Source organism: Myxine glutinosa, chromosome 3 (genome assembly GCF_964187855.1).
Source record: "Myxine glutinosa chromosome 3, kmMyxGlut1.1, whole genome shotgun sequence".
In the NCBI taxonomy this organism is placed as follows: domain Eukaryota; kingdom Metazoa; phylum Chordata; class Myxini; order Myxiniformes; family Myxinidae; genus Myxine; species Myxine glutinosa.
This window is the reverse complement of record NC_136263.1, coordinates 36,364,648-36,381,939: the sequence shown is the minus strand read 5'-3', so window position 1 is coordinate 36,381,939 and position 17,292 is coordinate 36,364,648. Positions and strand designations below refer to the sequence as shown.

Here is a 17,292-nt window from a genome sequence, read left to right as displayed (position 1 = left end):
TCATGTGTATTTGCAGTTAACAGTGTCTTGATAATGGATTTTTGGGGTCCAGGAACGGATTAATTCACTTTCCATTATTTCTTATGAGGAAAATAGTTTCTAATTCCGAACTTTTCCCAATCCGAACTGCCGCTGGAACGAATTAAATTCGGATTTAGAGGTTCCACTGTATATATAATTGTGTCTCTTTTGCTTGCTTCAAAACATGTCGTTTCACGGCTCGGTCAGATCCAGCCTTGGAGACGTTTTTCAACCTTTGCCAAAGGGAGAACAGTTATGGGAATAGTTGCCATTTAATTCTTGTTGCCTTCAAGTTAAGAGTATTGTTAACCTCGAGTAGAGTAGGATTTCATAATATATCCTTTGATTTGTATGTGCCTGGCTCAATATGTTTTACTGCCTACTGTATTACCTACTGTATTACTGTTACGGATATGAGGACTGTATTTTTTTATTGTGTGTATTATTATTATTGTTATTCTGCGCCTCCTGCCTCTGTAGCTGTGTAAAGGTCAAAGGGCGTCCCATAATTAGTCCATAAAGCATCCACACCACAGCTAATCATAGAATACCCCTGTTCAACAGTTATATCCTATTATGTGTTTTAGGGTAAGGCTGTGTCTCCCATTAATTGAAATACTCCATTGCACCAGTGAAAGAGATAGATTCCCTTCATTCCCACTCCCAAAACTTCCATTTCCCCTTTCGTCTTTTCCAGGCCTCGAGTGCCATTGCCAATTACCTCCCTTCCAATTGCCGCCATTGACCACGAGGTAAGGTCGGAGAAGAAAGGCGTGTCTCCACCTCGTCATAGAGGGGAGGAGTGAGTCAGCCCCACTCAACCAACCACGAACAAGGGGTTGGACTTGGAGAGGGTGTGGAAAGAAACATCGAGGAGGTTCGCGAAGGTTGAGGGGTGGGGCCTATATAACCCACGGCAGGGTGTTTCCCAAGCGGCAGAAAAGAGATGATGAGCTTTAACCGAAACTGTGAGAGAAGTCCAGAGTTGAGCTGCAGATCGAGCCACCGAAACTGCGAGAGAAGTCCAGAGTTGAGCTGCAGATCGAGCCACCGAAACTGCGAGAGAAGTCCAGAGTTGAGCTGCAAATCGAGCCACCGCAACTGCAGCCACAGCAGCGTGAGGCCTGGACGGCAGTTTGGAGCAGGGCCGCGAAGGGGCGGCGGCTGCCCAACGAGTCGATCGGGGCAGGACTAGTTGGACCTCCCTATCCCGCCAGCCATCCATCTCCCGCCAGTCCTATCATCATTCCCCGTGTAAGTGTGCTCGTACTCTGTCTTTTGTCTTGTCCCTGGGTAGTAACAATAAGTCTGTATAAGCTAGTATTTTCACTGTGTCACCTGCGTCTCATGTGCTTGTAAATAAACGTGACTGCTGTCTTTTTGCTTATGTGTGTGAATAGTAAATAAATTTAGTAGTATTTCCAAACCTTTCTTTGCCTTCGTTTTCCTCTTTGCATTCGGTCGCTTTAGAGTTTTCCCGATTGAATAGCGGTGGCGCGATCCGGCCAAAGTTTGGGGCAAATCGGCTATTAGTCGGGGAATAACTGTTCGGTCGCGGAGCCTCCGCTCGGCAAATATAACATCTTTAACCGCGTCCGTAACAATATCCTTTGATTTGTATGTGCCTGGCTCAATATGTTTTACTGCCAAGTGTAACACGATTGAACTCCCTTGAGATCACATCCCTTGGCCTCGCGGGTTGTATAGATCAGGGCTTGGGGAACATCACGATCTTACTCCCACAGCCTTGGCTTTTAACTTTGGCTCCACCACCGGATGGGACCATGGTGGGTGTTTTATGGAGCCCACATTTTTCCTTTGTCTTCAGCGCAGCGTTTTTTCTGTTATTTCATCGATATAACAACTTGTCTTTTGCTGAGTTTTTAGTGCGGCTCGGACTTGCACTGCCTTGTGTGACAAAGCTCTGCATTTTTTCCGGACGTGCTCCACAATTGTGTTGTTCGATTATTAAACCACTCTTGCTGCTCCAAAACGTGCCTCTTCTTGAGTTTAAGGAGGAATCCCGACATATCTGGTGCCGTGACTCGGACTTGTGTACAGACTGTATATACAGACTTGGCATTTAATATGGAATATTTTTTTTGAGGGGGTGAACTTACTTTTCAAGATGTCTTAGAGCCAATAGTTCATTGGAATTATGTTGAAATTATTCTAGATTTTGTTAATGTGACCTTTAGAAGAAACAAAAACCACATTTGACATTTCGAAACAAATAAATTGATCCTTGAAAGTGATGTAAACTGATATCGAACTCAATTCATGGACAGTACTGTGTTAAACTTCTGTACGTTTTCCAGAAGTATCTCATTATTTTGCACATTAGCCAAATTCTTTTTAACAAAAACAAAAGTTAAATTACGACTGGGATTACGGACAGTAAAATTACAGTTCAGTACTTCGTGTAACCCCCACGAGCATTCAGGAGAGCACGTACACGTTGAGGCCTGCTGTTCACGAGATTTGCCAAGGTTTGGACAGGAATCGCTTGCCATGCAGTGACAATAGCCTGCTGCAATTCATGCACAGAGGCAGGCTGCTGGTCCAAGTGGTCGATTTGACGCGTTAATTCTGCCCACAAGTTTTCAATCGGATTCATATCCGGGGACATGGCAGGCCGCTCCATATGCTCTACACCACGGTCAGCATGAAAGTGTTGGATCATGCGAGCACGATGAGGCCGTGCATTGTCATCTTGGAAGACAAAGTTTCCTCGAAAGGCTGCACGAGCAAATGGAAGCAATGTTTCTTCCAGAATGGCCCTGGACTTGAACTGGTTCAGGTTTCCATTCAGAACAACCAGGTCAGTTTTGCCCACTGCATGAAAAGCAGCCCAAACGGTCACCCCACCACCTCCAGCTTGGACTCATGGCACTATACAATCTTTGTTGTAGCCTTCATGCACTTGTCTGCGCACTCAGACGCGGCCATCTTGACGATAGACCAGAAATCTAGACTCGTCACTGAAGATCACGTGATTCCAGTGTCCTGGCTGCCATTGACGGTGCTCTCTGGCCCACTGCAACGGCGCTGGTGGTGTTGTCTGGTCAGGCGTGACTTTCTCAGGGGACGCCTGGCACGATAGCCTGCTTGAACCAGTCGTTGGTTGACTAGCCTTCTGGATACAGGCACATTTGTCAGTTGCTGCCACTCAGCCCTAAGCCAATTAGCTGAATTGGTACGGCCATTGCGGACTAACCGGTGCAGCTGGCGATCATCCCTCCTTGTGGTTCTGCGGGGATGTCCTGGCCTCGGTATTGGAGTAGGGACACCCCTCTGAGCATTTCATTTCAGGATCTTTGACACCTGACCTTGAGTGATGCCATACTGCCGAGCAATAGCAAGCTGTTTCATGCCGTAATTTCGTAAAGCCACCACTCCATGACAAACAGCATTGTCGAGTTGACGGACCATCTCCAGAGGAAGCGGCAATAACTTTTGGAGACGTGCAGCAGTTGTTTTCCACTAATACAGAACGCAACAACCCTTGTATACCCGACTGTGAAACCAATCATCAAATGCACCTGTCTGTACATTTTGCCACGCCACCTGTGATATAATCCTGTTGTTGACTTCTTGCTGCGACAGACAATCAGTGACATGGTTCTTTCAACAAATAAATCACCAAAGTGTAAAAGAAACTCACCAGATTGATATACTGAGTTAAGAAAGTAAACCCAAGTCAAGAAAAAAAAAAAATTCCATATTAAATGCCAAGTCTGTATATATTTTCTTCCTGTTGAGAAATTATATAACTCCCCGTTTTTTGAGCTCTTTCAACAAGCGCAAGAATAAAAGACTTCTGTTTTATATTGTGGTATTTTACCAGGGGCTACTGCTAATATCATTGAAACCAAGAAAAACAAGTCAGCATTTACCTTCGTACATTTAAAAAAAACTCTCCGACAGGTGTCTTCAAGGTATTCCATGGGATAACTTCATGAAGCAAATGCAATTATGGGCGCATCAAACAGGCATGTACAACATCACATGAGAGCGAAGTCGATGGCATGCCATCGCAAATCTACACCTAAGGCCAAGCTGAAAGATGGCAAAAGGTTCCACCAGGAATGACCCAATATTACATTTTGAGTTGGAATAAAATCTTCTGTTTTGACACCTGTTTGACAAAAGTTCCAACCTCCTGGGACATGAAACAGTGATCAAATCCAAAAAATCTTATGCACATCATGTGCCCTCCAATGTTGATTGCATATACAAAGTTTCATGAAAAAATGTTCGAATTGGTTTGGGTCTTACAATTGTTTCGGTCTTTAGGAGGAGATAGTGAGCCAGACGCAGCAGATTACAATATCTCCTCGTTTATTTTTCAAAGAGCGTGGTAATAATTAAACACACCTGAATATCAAGGGCATCTCTCGGAGATGGAGCTTTGGGAGACACCTCATCTCCTAGCACAGTCACTCCTTCCTTCGTCACTTCTTCATACAGATATCCTGCCAAAATATAAGAAAAACAGAAAGGTCGATTTTGAAACAGCGAAGCATCAACATTTCAGTCATACAAACTTCTCAATTTACTCCAGAGACGGTGTCTTGAGCTTTTTTATTTTTACCTTCAATGCTTCTGACACCGTCATAAAATGTTTAAGACAAGAGTCCCATGGGTTTTTTTCCTCTGTCATTTTATGACAAGATGTCGTTATAAAATATATTGTGCAGTCAAATCACATCGACCCTCTGTACACACATCATTACGAACAGAATTGTTCATCATAAAAAGAATCATTTTTTTTTCCTTTCTTTCTAAAATGACCTGCTTAGCTTGAGCTCTCCTTAAAAGCAACAGAAAGCTTATCCATAGCAACAACAGGTATGCACTTACTCAAGGTATGTTCCAGATTATCATAGCGAAGAATTTCACCAACAAACTTCCGCTTAAAGCTGCTCACTCCTGGATTCAACTGCAAAACAGACCAACGTACCCTTGCCGTTTTGCTCTACCAAGATCATAATACACTGACCACATGTGACCTCTTCCGGGAAAAAAAGAAGTAAGCTCCCCCACCCCTTTCATCCATTAAGATTTTTGATTGGATAGCACTTTCAGAAAATAAGGCCAGAAAACAAGGACAATAAGCAGAGGTTAGTCAGAGATGGCTTACATCGCGTAGTTCAACCAATCCCTTTTCTCCAATCTGACACATGCATGGGTAGGCCCCAGCGCTGGGCAGCAAAAGCTGGATCAAGGCCAGTGGTTCACTTCGAAAAGACATTCTGTCCCTTGATGGAAATAAAAAGAAATGGAACAATAAAAAAGAAGTTCAAGGAAGAAAGGTATAACTTTTTATTTATCCAAAATAAATAAATTAAAACAACTCATGGAAGATCTTCTGAATCACATAAATTAAGAAGACTGAGCATTTCGCAATGCAGAGCCTTTCCAGGGCATATATACACAAAGAATTAAGTTAAGCACCCCCCCCGTTTTTTTACAACCTCGCACATTACAAGTTTGTTGTCGTCAAAACAGTGTAATATACCCATGATATTGCTATATTTTCTGGAGAAGTGATATTATGGTCACATAAAAACATAACAATCATGCCGTTTTCAATATTTTATTCTGAATAATTTAAGGTGAAATTTTTTGGGAATTTTAGGCATATTTTCACCTCAATTTAAGTATGGAGCTATAGGTCCATCACGGACAGTGTGGATGACGTTTATGTTTTCTAACGTACAGTCATTGTTCTGAGAAGACCTCTAGCGATCTTTGCGTCAATAACGTGTGTAGGACCCACGTGATCGGATCACTGACTCAACCCTACGTCTCATAGACCCTGTAAGCCGTCGTATGCGTTGCTGTGGCAGGTTATTGTCATACCAATCATTATTTGATCTCACATACCTTAGAATATATGCCAATGTATACATATACACAAAGAATATATATTAGGGGGTGCTTACCTTAATTCGTTGTGTAGGGGTGCTTAACTTAATTCTTTGTGTATAGATCACAGTAGATCATGCTAATTAACAATCTATATGAAAGCAGATCTGCATGCAGACACACTCACTGATCATAATAGCCTCTCCTGACGGACGATGTTAATGAGGTAGAAATTATGAATGATCTACGATGCCAATATTTAATCATCGTTGTAATAAAATGTTCCAACCTTGAACACAAGTCTCATCTCTGGTCATGTGATGATGGGGAGTGTATGGCAGATGGGCTTGTGTCTGCGTTTGGAGCAATGGTTTATATAACCTGTAAATACCAACCTTGTTTATACTTGTCTGCATTTGGAGCAATGGTTTCTATAACCTGTAAATACCAGCTTTGTCTGCATTTGTGGAAATAGTTTCTTTTACCTGTAAATACCAACCTTGTTTGTATTTGTCTGCATTTGTGGCGATGGTTTCCATAACCTGCAAATACCAACCTTGTTTATAATTGTCTGCATTTGTAGCGGTGGTTTCTATAACCTGCAAATACCAACCTTGTTTATACTTGTCTGTATTTGTGGCGATGGTTTCTCTAACCTGTCAATACCAACCCTGTTTGTACTTGTCTGCATTTGTGGCGATGGTTTCTATAACCTGCAAATACCAACCTTGTTTATACTTGTCTGCATTTGTGGCGATGGTTTCTCTAACCTGTCAATACTGTTACAGACGTGGCTTAGATGTTATTTGCCGAGCGGTTTGGTATGACCACGTCTGCACAAGTTACCCGATTATACCCGAACGTTGACTAATCGCGCTACGCTAGGTCAATGAAGGAAAAGACACACGGCTGGGATTAAAATGACACGACACCATGGATACGGTTCTCAAGACCTCCGGAGGAGATTATATTCGTTCGGAAGGTCAGATTACAGGGACGAGAGGTACAGCATAGAAAGACAAGCACTTAGACACAATCTTATATTAACCCCAACAGACGACAGATAAACGGGACAAAAGGCTGACTCACACGGGGATTGATGGCTAGGAAAGGCAGGATCGATGGCTCCAGGTGCACCTGGGCTCAGGGACAGAATCGACTCGGTCCGGTCCAGAGATGCGGGAGGTCTCACAGCGCTCGAGGTAGTGACTTGCTCTTCTTCAAGCTGGGGGCGCATCTGACCTCACATCCGGTGAGTCGCTTCGTATATCCGGCGGGGAGTGACACGCCCTCGGCTCGTTAGCTCCGCCTCGTGGAATCGGCACGTTGCTTCTCATTGGGTGCGTGCGGGGGGTTACCGGCTCCGCCCCTTGACGAGGGGCTGACAGGGAGCCCCTTCGTGGTAACCCCGTGGAGCGCATGGTCATGGCGGCGAACCGAGCCGGTGTGAGGACGCACACTCCCCCCGCGCGCCGTTGTTGTAGTTGTTGTTGTAGTTGTAGTTGTTGTTGTTGCTGTAGTTGTTGTTGTTGTTGGGGAAGAAGATGGGAGTAGGTAAGGGAAGGTCCTAAACTCACTACTGGTGCCATATAATCACATTCTGGTGCAACGAAGAGTCATAATTAATGGAAACGAGTCCTTAACTGACATAGACTAAGAATAACTAGCAAGATGTCCGAAAGTTGTCTACGTGTGATGCGGTGGACCTGGGCACGACATTTAATGGGGGAAAAAGGGGAAGGTCGGTTCTACAGAGTGTTATTTACCGGCAATGGGACTAGGGAATGGGGGATTGGGGATAGTTGGGGAGTATTGGGGAAATAGGGGAATATTTACAAGCGGATATGGAGGCCAAATTCCATATTCGCAACATTGCACCCTTCTCTACCCTCGGGGCGTCCCGACCCGATAAATTTTTACCTACTTTAGTGTGGCACGCAATGTAGTTCCCTCTACTATTAACTCTACCCTGAGTGCGACAGTTTTACAGATATTCACAAATGAGTAAATATGTCCCCCTGCGACGTTGCACCCTTCTCCTCACAGAAACACACCCACAGGATAACCGAATCCGGAAAGAATCCTCAAACTAAACATACAGCCGGTAGGGAGCATTATTTACACAAGACTACGCTGATATTTACACTACGATCCAGGACCTGTTTTTGGAGGAACACATGCAGATGTTATGCATAGAGAGAGCACGCATGCTAGCATCGATACACCAACCCACGAGTGCTCTGTGGCCTACGGCCTTTAATAATGTGCAGAGCACCCCTTCCAAGCATCAAGCACCACCCCGTCACACAGTGAGCACCATCCGGTGCACCAATAAAGTATCTATAAATCATTGTGTGGTGTCGCAGCCGGCCGATGTTCTGCCGCTGGTCTTGCCTTCGTGTGGTGCACTTGGCCTTCTTACTTCTTTCAAAAATAAAGAAAGGCGCCAACCGCGTCCATTTCTCTATTGTGGCCGTCAGGGGGCCAACTGTTAGTGGTTCACCTTGTATGGCATCGGTGCCACGTTGACCCATAGGTCCTTCCACGGGTGGTGCTTGGCCGCAAAAGAGCTGCGGTCCATGGTGGGTGGCCACAAACATTGCGGTCCATATGGTGTATCGATCCAAGCAGCAAGCAGCGAAAGTGCAGGCCCACAACTGCGAAGCCAGCACCTCTCTCTCCTCTCTCTCGACCCCAAAGCCAGATCCTCGGAGGTGGGAGACAAAAGAAGCAGACAAGTGAGTAAGGTGGTAAGGGCGCAAAAGTGCACGCAATGCAAGGTAATGCACACTGGGGGCACATGGGAACCAGGTGAGACAGGTACGTTCCTACCGTACGCTCCCCCCCCCCCCCCACCAGGTAACCTACATGGCCCCTCCCTTACCCCTTACTGTATCCACAAAACACAACACTACCCATAAACATCTACTTTACAAATCAACAAACATCCCTACTGTCTTCCCCGTTCCTCCCATATACCAAATTCGTCTTCTCTCCCTCCTAACCAATCAAATTTGCCATTTTCAACTCAACATCATAATTTGCCATCTCCAACTCAACATCATAATTTGCCATTACCAATTCATCATCAGTCCCTCCTAGGGAGGGAGAGATGGAATCACCCCAATGTCTCATCCACGTCGTGATGCGTCTCACAATCCACACAGCAATTTCATTTCCTGCAACAAAACAAAGAAAACACAGGTGTGGAGTCATCATCATCACCACAGGTAAGTGGCTGCGTATGGTGCGACAGGTTCATCAATCCTAACTATTTCCTAAATGACTTTAACAACTTTACACTACCCGGGGTCTTTCTCCGGCCAAACCATTGGCCCTCTTACACTATGGGTTCTAAAAACCAATTCCCATTGGCCAAACTGTGGTGCTTTTCAATTTTGGGGTCTCACTCCCCCGATTCATCTCCCGGTGCCCTCGCACAATTTCTGGGCCGCGACGTGTACCTCTCCCAGCGGGTCTACCCACCTGCACACCTCCACCACTGCGGTTGCCTCCGAGCTTACCTGCTCCTTACCCTAACCTAACTACCTGGGGAAGGCCCTCTGGCGCTCTCCCCACTCGGTGCCCTCTCTGGCACTGGGCTGCCCGATCCACACCCGGGATCCTCAGGCACCCACTCACAACTACCGGCTCCCAGAGCCCACCTGCGGCCTCACCTGGCCGACATCCTCACAGTGGTGGAGTGCCCAACCAACTACACACACTAACAGGCTACACGCCCAGCCATTTCCACAACACTAATGCACCCATCCACAATACCATTCTGTCACCCGCACCACAGATGCCAATATCCAACCACAATTTACCTGTACCCTCTACCTAACACTTACACTACCCGCCCCGGTTACTCGTGAAAGGGGTCCACTCTCCCCCCATCCACACCTTCGCACCATGCACACCACTCCGTACCACTTACTCCAACTCTCTCCACACACCTGTACCTGCACACCTGTGCTCTCACACCTGGTGCCACCTGCACCCTTCTCTCCCCAAGCGCATTCGCGCTGATCCACACACTCATTACTCACACACTGCTCCACACACCTGTCCAGTTCTCACACCTGTGCAATCACACCTGTTCGATCACACCTGTTCAATCCTCACCTGTTCAATCCTCACACACACGGCATCATCTCAGCTAACTACTCCCCTCTGAAACTTGTGCTTCCCAGTCGTCCCTTTAAACTATTGCGCTCCCACGTCATTATCATCCATACTAATCTACCTGCGTCCCCACTACAGGTATCAGTCACTAACTAACCTTAACGTCACCTAATGTCAATCTTCGCTAGGGCCCTATCCATATAACCTAACCCACCCGGGCTAGTTTTAACTGCCATACACCCCATAAACTATTGCTCCTTTGCCCCCACATGGGAAGGGTGGCAGGGATGCCACCCTTACCCACCGGGCCTATCGCTCCTCAATCCCCCAGTCCTCTGGCACTAATAAGCCCCCCTTATTCAGAGGTACTGGGTCCCGCCTCGGCATCTAAAGCCGAGGCAATCCACGGGGGCGCCTGCTCGCCGGTGTAAGGTCTTATCCGGTCGGCGTGGACGATCCGAGGGAGGGCTCGTGGCCCCATTTTGATCTTTATGACCACGTCACAGATTTGCGACAGGACGACTCCTGGGCCTTGCCAGGGGGAGGTGAGTTTTGGGCACCTTCCCTTCCGCCTCCGGGGATTAAAGAACGAAATCTTCATCCCCGGAGCGTATCGACTCCCCTGGCTCCGGTCGTCGTACCTGCGCTTCATCTTTTCCCCCGCCAGATGGAGTTGGCGGCGGGCGAAGGCATGGACTAGCTCCATGCCTTCCTCTAGGTGACGTGCGTACCCCTCCCTCGGCGGGTTAACCACCGTGTCTGGCACGGGACCGCATAGCAAGTCGGCGGGAGCCCGTAACTCCCGCCCATACATAAGCAACGCTGGACTGCATGCGGTGGCCCCGTGCTGGCTGGTTCGGTAGGCCATGAGCAAATAAGGGAGATGTTCGTCCCAGTCATCCTGACGGGTGGCGGTGAACAGTGCCAGTTGTTGGATTAAAGTTCGGTTGAATCTTTCCACCATCCCGTCAGATTGAGGTCTTAAAGGCGTTGTTCTGGTTTTCCGAATTGACAGGAGACTGCACACATCTTTTAGCAATTTGCTCTCAAAATTTCGTCCCTGGTCGGTGTGCAACTCCTGTGGAATCCCGTGCCGGCACACAAATCCTTCCACAAAGGCCTGCGCTACCACCCCTGCTTCTTGGTTGGGGAGGGCGTAGGCCTCCGGCCACTTGGTGAAATAGTCCATTACAACGAGGATATACTTATTACCTTGGCGGGTGCGGGGCAGCGGTCCTAGAATATCCATAGCCACCCGCTCAAGGGGGGCCCCCACCTGATGTAATTGAAGGGGGGCCCTCATCCTCCGTGCTGGTCCCTTTTTGGCAGAACAGGCGTCGCATCTCCGACACCAGTCCTGTATGTCGCGCCCCATATTCACCCAATAGAACCTCCGGCGGACCCGAGATATTGTCTTTGTCCTGCCCAAATGGCCGCCGGAGCGGGTACCATGCACCTGTTGCAATATGACGTTCTTGAATTTGTCAGGGACTATCACCAGCCAGGAAGTTCTATCAGAGGGAACCTCCACCCACTTGCGATACAAGATGTTGCCTTTCAATTCCAGGGTCTGCCACTGAGCCCAATATGCCTTTGTTTGCGCCCCGAGGGGGGTGACCTCTTCCCCCTTTGGTCTTTGCCCCAATTTGACCCATTGGAACACCGGCCCCAGAACAGGATCCTCCTGCTGGGCCGTGCTCCAAGCCAACTCTCCAAATTCTTCGTCCGCGGTTAGTGGCAAAATTGGCCCTCTCACCCGGGTTGCCCGGACAACGAGGGTCGGGTCCGAATCGCCCAATTGCTCCCTCTCCTCGTGTCTCGCACAAAATTTGCAGTTTTCCCCCAGACAAGGACGCCGAGAGAGTGCGTCCGCATTACCATGGGCCTTCCCGGCCCTATGGGCCACATCAAAATCGTACTGCTGCAACTTTTCCAACCACCTTCCAATTTGGCCCTCCGGTTCCTTGAACCGAAGGAGCCATTGCAAGGAGGAATGGTCAGTTCTAACCAAAAATTTCCGCCCGTACAAGTACGGGTGGAAATGGTTCATGGCAGCCAGCATAGCCAATAACTCTTTGCGAGTGACGCAATAATTTCTCTCGGGCCTACTTAAGGCCCGACTATAATAACCAATCACTCTCTCCACGCCCTCCTGTGTCTGAGACAAAACTGCGCCCAATCCTTCCTGGCTCGCATCCGTGTCCAGGGTAAATGCTCTGTCGCTAGTGGGGTAAGCTAGAAGGGGTGCGGATGTTAGACACCCCTTCAATTTTTGGAAGGCCTCGTGGCACTCCCGTGTCCAATTAAATCGCGTCCCCTTCTCCGTAAGCCGGTGGAGGGGACGGGCCAACTCCGCAAATTTCGCCACAAAGCGCCGGTAGTAGGAGCAGAGTCCCAAAAATCCCCGCACCTCTTTGATGGTACGTGGTGCGGGCCACTCCTCTACCGCTTTAATTTTGTCTGGGTCCGTTTTTACCCCCTCGCGGCCGATCACGTGACCTAGATAGGCCACCTCTCTTGCAAACAAAGTGCACTTACTCGGGTTCAGCTTCAACCCTGCCTGTCTGAGGCACCCGAACACCTGGTCCAAATTAGCTACTGCCTGGGGGAACGTTTGGGCATGTACCAGGACGTCATCCAGGTACACCAGGCATGACTGCCATGGCATGCCGCCTAGTACATGCTCCATCAATCTTTCAAAGGTGGCGGGGGCGTTACACAAACCAAACGGCATCACAGTAAACTGATACAGTCCCTTACCTGTGGAAAATGCCGTTTTCTCCTTCCCTGCCCTATCCATCTCCACCTGCCAATACCCACTCTTGAGGTCCAAAGTTGTGAACCAATTTGAGCCCGCAACGGCATCGAGGGTGTCATCAATCCTTGGCAGGGGATATGAGTCCTTGAGTGTCACGTTGTTTAGCTGGCGATAGTCCACGCAGAACCGCGTGGTCCCATCCTTCTTTTTGACCAGCACAACAGGTGACATCCAAGGACTTCCCGAGGGCTCGATCACACCTGCGTCGAGCATTTTTTCAACCTGCTCGTCAGCTTCCGCCCTCTTGCTCCAAGGGAGCCGTCGGGCAGCCTGACGAATAGGCCGGGCCTCACCGGTGTGGATCTGATGTTTCACCAGGCCCGTACGTCCAATATCCTCGGTGGACAGGGAGAAGAGGTCCAAATGGGACCCAACCAGTTTGTGCAAGGCCTCCCTCTGGGTACCTCCCAACTCTACGCTACTACGATTTACCATCTCGCAAATGGGATCGGGCCAATTCCTACTTGTTATTGAAGGCTCCCCCCGGGGTCGGCTCGGTTGGACGTTCTCGCCCCTCACTGTCGCGACTTCCTCAACTGGGGTGCAGCCAGCTACCCTCGTGCCCCTTACTATAGTGCGTGGTTCTGTACTCATATTTATTACTCGGACGGCCACTACCGGTCCGTCCGTTTTTACAAGGGTGCGGCCCACGATTAAACCCGGTATGGACTGCGCTGCCACCGGTTCGACCAGGCCGCAGGACTCCTGCCACGTTGGGCGAGCTGCCCACCGGGCCGGCACTATCGCCTCGGCCCTTGGGGGGATGGTCACGGCCTCGGAAGCCTCCAGCTCCGCTCTCTCGGCCGTGCTCACTCCCCCTAACGGCAGCTCTTCTACTCCCACCTGCAGGATCCCCCGGCACAAGTCGATTTTACAGCCGCTGGCAGTCAACAGGTCCAACCCTATTAAACATGGGTCGCACACCTCCGCCACCCAAACATCTATCTCCCTCCTTACCGACCCTAACTTGAGGGTCACAGAACCACGCCCTATGATCGGGGCCGTTACCCCGGTAGCAAGCTGCAAACTATAATTTTGCAGGCGCTGGATCTTATCCCAGCCACCTGCGCTCGAATCAAGGACCACAGGGCTGATGATCGTGGCGCTAGCTCCTGTGTCCACTACGGCGTCTACCCCCACGCCGGCAATTTTGCATCTAATTGTCAGGCTACCGGTTCCAATTTGGCCACAATAAATGACCTGTCGCGTCAATGAGGGCTCTCCTCCATCCTCTGCTGCCGAACACCGCCCTACGTGCCCGACACCTTCTAGTTTCCCGGGGTCTGGCGGGGGGGTGTCTGGGGTCGGCTAACCCGCTCCCCCCTGGGCGGAGTTGAGGACCTCAACCGCCGGGGATCATCCCGGCGCGCGGCTCGATAGTGCCGCGCCAGGTGACCCAGACGGTTGCAGGTATAGCACCTCACCTGATAAGGTGCTTGCCTCCGGAATTCCAAATTTCCCCCCCTGTAGGTCCGAATTGGATTACCCGCTCGTGGTCCACCGCGGGCCACCTCCGGGGCCGCCTGCCATGGTCCAGGTCGTGCCAGGCGCTGGTCCACCAGCCTCCGGACCATGCCCGCCAGGTCAGGACCCACGTCGTGGGCGGGCCCCCTAAGGGGTCCGCCCTCCATCGGGGGTCCCACCTGGCGGACCGCCATTGCGAGACGCTCGCCCCCCCGGGCCAGGGGCCTCGCTGCTTCCCAACGGGCCGCAGCGTCAGCCGCCTGGCTCAGAGTCTGCGGGCGCCACATGGCGAGCTGTTGCCGGAGCTCAATGTCCGGGAGGGCCTGGATAAAATGGTCCAGCGCCAGGCTTTCCCGGGAATCCGCTGCCATGCTAGCATGTGCGATCCCCACTGCGCGGCGAATGTCGTGGGCAAGTTCCCCGATGGCTTCCTGGGGCTTGCGCTTTCGCAGCGCGAGCTGAGCTTTAACAAGCTCGCTCTGCTGTTCTATGCCGAATCGATTAATTAGGGCGTCGCGGAGGGCTGGCAGGGTGAGAGCACCCGCTGGTAATGCCGTCAGCACCTCCGCCGCCGCGCCGCGCAATGCGGCCACCAGGTGTACTCCACCTTCGTCCTCACCCCAACCGTTACCCTTACACACACAGTCGAACTGCGCCAGGTACGCGCGTAGATCACTCTTGCCGTCATACGGCGCGAGTGGGACCTTGTGGGACCACCTCGTATGCGAGTCGTTGCCCGCCGGCCGGACCCCGTGCGTCGCCCCTTGCGGGGTCAGCGCGGGGCCGAACCGGCCGGGCCCCCACAGTACATTACCCCCAAGGGGCTCTCGTGCCTCCCCGGTCCCTCCAACTACTACCCCTGTTGGCGTCGATGCATGGGTCACACCTCCGCAACCCGCTACCCATTCCATACCACCACAACCTTGCTCACCCACACCTCGCACCTCTCGTTCCATACCCTCCGGACCAGCCATACACCTCACTCGTGGCCTCTCACGAACATCCGGGTCTATCTCGACCCCCAAGCTTATTAAATCACCTGGCGCATCATACGCACGACCATATTGGTCACCACTTACCCCGGGTCCTCTTTCTCCTCGCTTCTCCTCCATCACCTGCGAATCCCTCATCCGGTTAATGAGCACATCATCACGATCCGAACACAGACTTTGGACCAATTCTTTTACTTCCTCCTTTATCTCTTTCTTATCCTCTCTCCGTCGCTTCTTAATTTCGCTCACCCCTTCTTCCACTTCTTCTAATTTCTGCTTCACCTCCTTCATCTCTTCGTGTGCCCCTTTAAGTTCTTCCTCTAACTCCACTTTATTTTTTTCTATGTGCTCCCGCACCTCCCGCTCTTTAACCTCCATCACCTCTACCACCTTGTCCATTTTCCTCGTCAGGTCCTCATGTACCGTCTGACACTCTTTTTTAATTACCCCTACGTCCTTTTTCATCTCCTTCTGTGTCGATTTTAAGCCCTCTATTACCGCTGTGTTCTTCTTTACCTGGTCCCCCAACTCCTTTTGTCCCACTGTCAGTTGTTCTACTCCCAGCGTCAACTCCTCTATACCACCTTGCAATTTTACAGTCCCCTTTCTCACCTCCTTCTCCATGCGCTCCTTACAGTGCCTCACCTCCTCGCGCACTCCTCCGACCTCCTCACTCACTCCTCTCCTGATCTCCTCTCCCATCACTTGCATCTCCTGCCCAGATGCCACCCTCATCTGCTCCATTTCCTCCCTGTGAGCATCCAGTTTGGCTTCTACCCCCATTCTGACCCCCTCTATCTGCTGCCCCATTTGGTTAACTTCCCTTTCCGCTTGGTCCCTCATGTCCCTCAATTTGCCTTCCATACTGTTTTCTAACCCCTCTAACCCATTTTTCACTCCCTCTATCTGATTCTCCTGGGCGGCCATTCTGTTTTCTACCCCCATTAACCCATTTTTCACTTCTTTTATCCCGTTGTCTAACCCCTCAAATTTGTCGTCTAACTTCCCAAATTTCTTGTCTAATCCCTTAAAATTATTGTCTAACCCCTCACCGGTACCCCTCGCTTCGTCCCTCATTACCCCCATTTGGTTTCCCATTACCCCCATTTGGCCCTCTAATCGCTCACTATCAGCCCTCAATCCCACAATTTGGTTTCCCAATTGCTGACTATTAGCCCTCATCTCGTCCTTCATTTCTTCACCCGACTTAACCATAAAGGCCTTTATTTGTTCCATAAATAGGCCCCAATCCATCGGCGGCGCTACCACGGCCGCGGGCGCGGTGACCAGCGAGGCGCCATTTTGTGCGTCTGCTACCCTCGCTGCTTCGCTCTCCTCGCGTCCCTCAATTTGGTCCTGGACCGACCCTGCCTCACTCTCCCCTACCGGACCCCAGCTGTCTTGGTCTGCCATAGCGCGACTTTCAAAATTCGGGTTTTTATTTTCGTAAAACAAATTCAAATTTCGCCGTTATAATTTCGCGCGGGAAACGCGCTCCGAATCGATTCTATTACAAATTTGGGCCTAATAAATTTAGTCCCGGGTTCGAATCCCACTCCTGACACCAATTGTTACAGACGTGGCTTAGATGTTATTTACCGAGCGGTTTGGTATGACCACGTCTGCACAAGTTACCCGATTATACCCGAACGTTGACTAATCGCGCTACGCTAGGTCAATGAAGGAAAAGACACACGGCTGGGATTAAAATGACACGACACCATGGATACGGTTCTCAAGACCTCCGGAGGAGATTATATTCGTTCGGAAGGTCAGATTACAGGGACGAGAGGTACAGCATAGAAAGACAAGCACTTCGACACAATCTTATATTAACCCCAACAGACGACAGATAAACGGGACAAAAGGCTGACTCACACGGGGATTGATGGCTAGGAAAGGCAGGATCGATGGCTCCAGGTGCACCTGGGCTCAGGGACAGAATCGACTCGGTCCGGTCCAGAGATGCGGGAGGTCTCACAGCGCTCGAGGTAGTGACTT

General features: G+C 50.1%; 2 protein-coding genes across 4 annotated transcripts in view; one reads left to right on the top strand and one right to left on the bottom strand.

Moving 5' to 3' along the window:
* The window catches only part of LOC137423683 (protein DGCR6), an 89,199-nt gene that overhangs the window by 32,159 nt on the left and 39,748 nt on the right, over positions 1–17,292 (top strand). The window lies entirely within an intron of this gene.
* Positions 1–17,292, bottom strand: part of LOC137423682 (V-type proton ATPase 116 kDa subunit a 1) — a 92,209-nt gene that overhangs the window by 68,358 nt on the left and 6,559 nt on the right. For all 3 annotated transcript variants that reach the window (XM_068111090.2, XM_068111089.2, XM_078773879.1), the window contains exons 2-4: positions 5,165–5,282; positions 4,885–4,963; positions 4,399–4,496 (exon numbers count right to left, since the gene is read on the bottom strand). In XM_068111090.2, coding sequence (XP_067967191.2) covers positions 4,399–4,496; positions 4,885–4,963; positions 5,165–5,275 — 288 coding nt within the window. In that variant the 5' untranslated portion in view covers positions 5,276–5,282. The remainder of the gene's footprint in view (positions 1–4,398; positions 4,497–4,884; positions 4,964–5,164; positions 5,283–17,292) is intronic.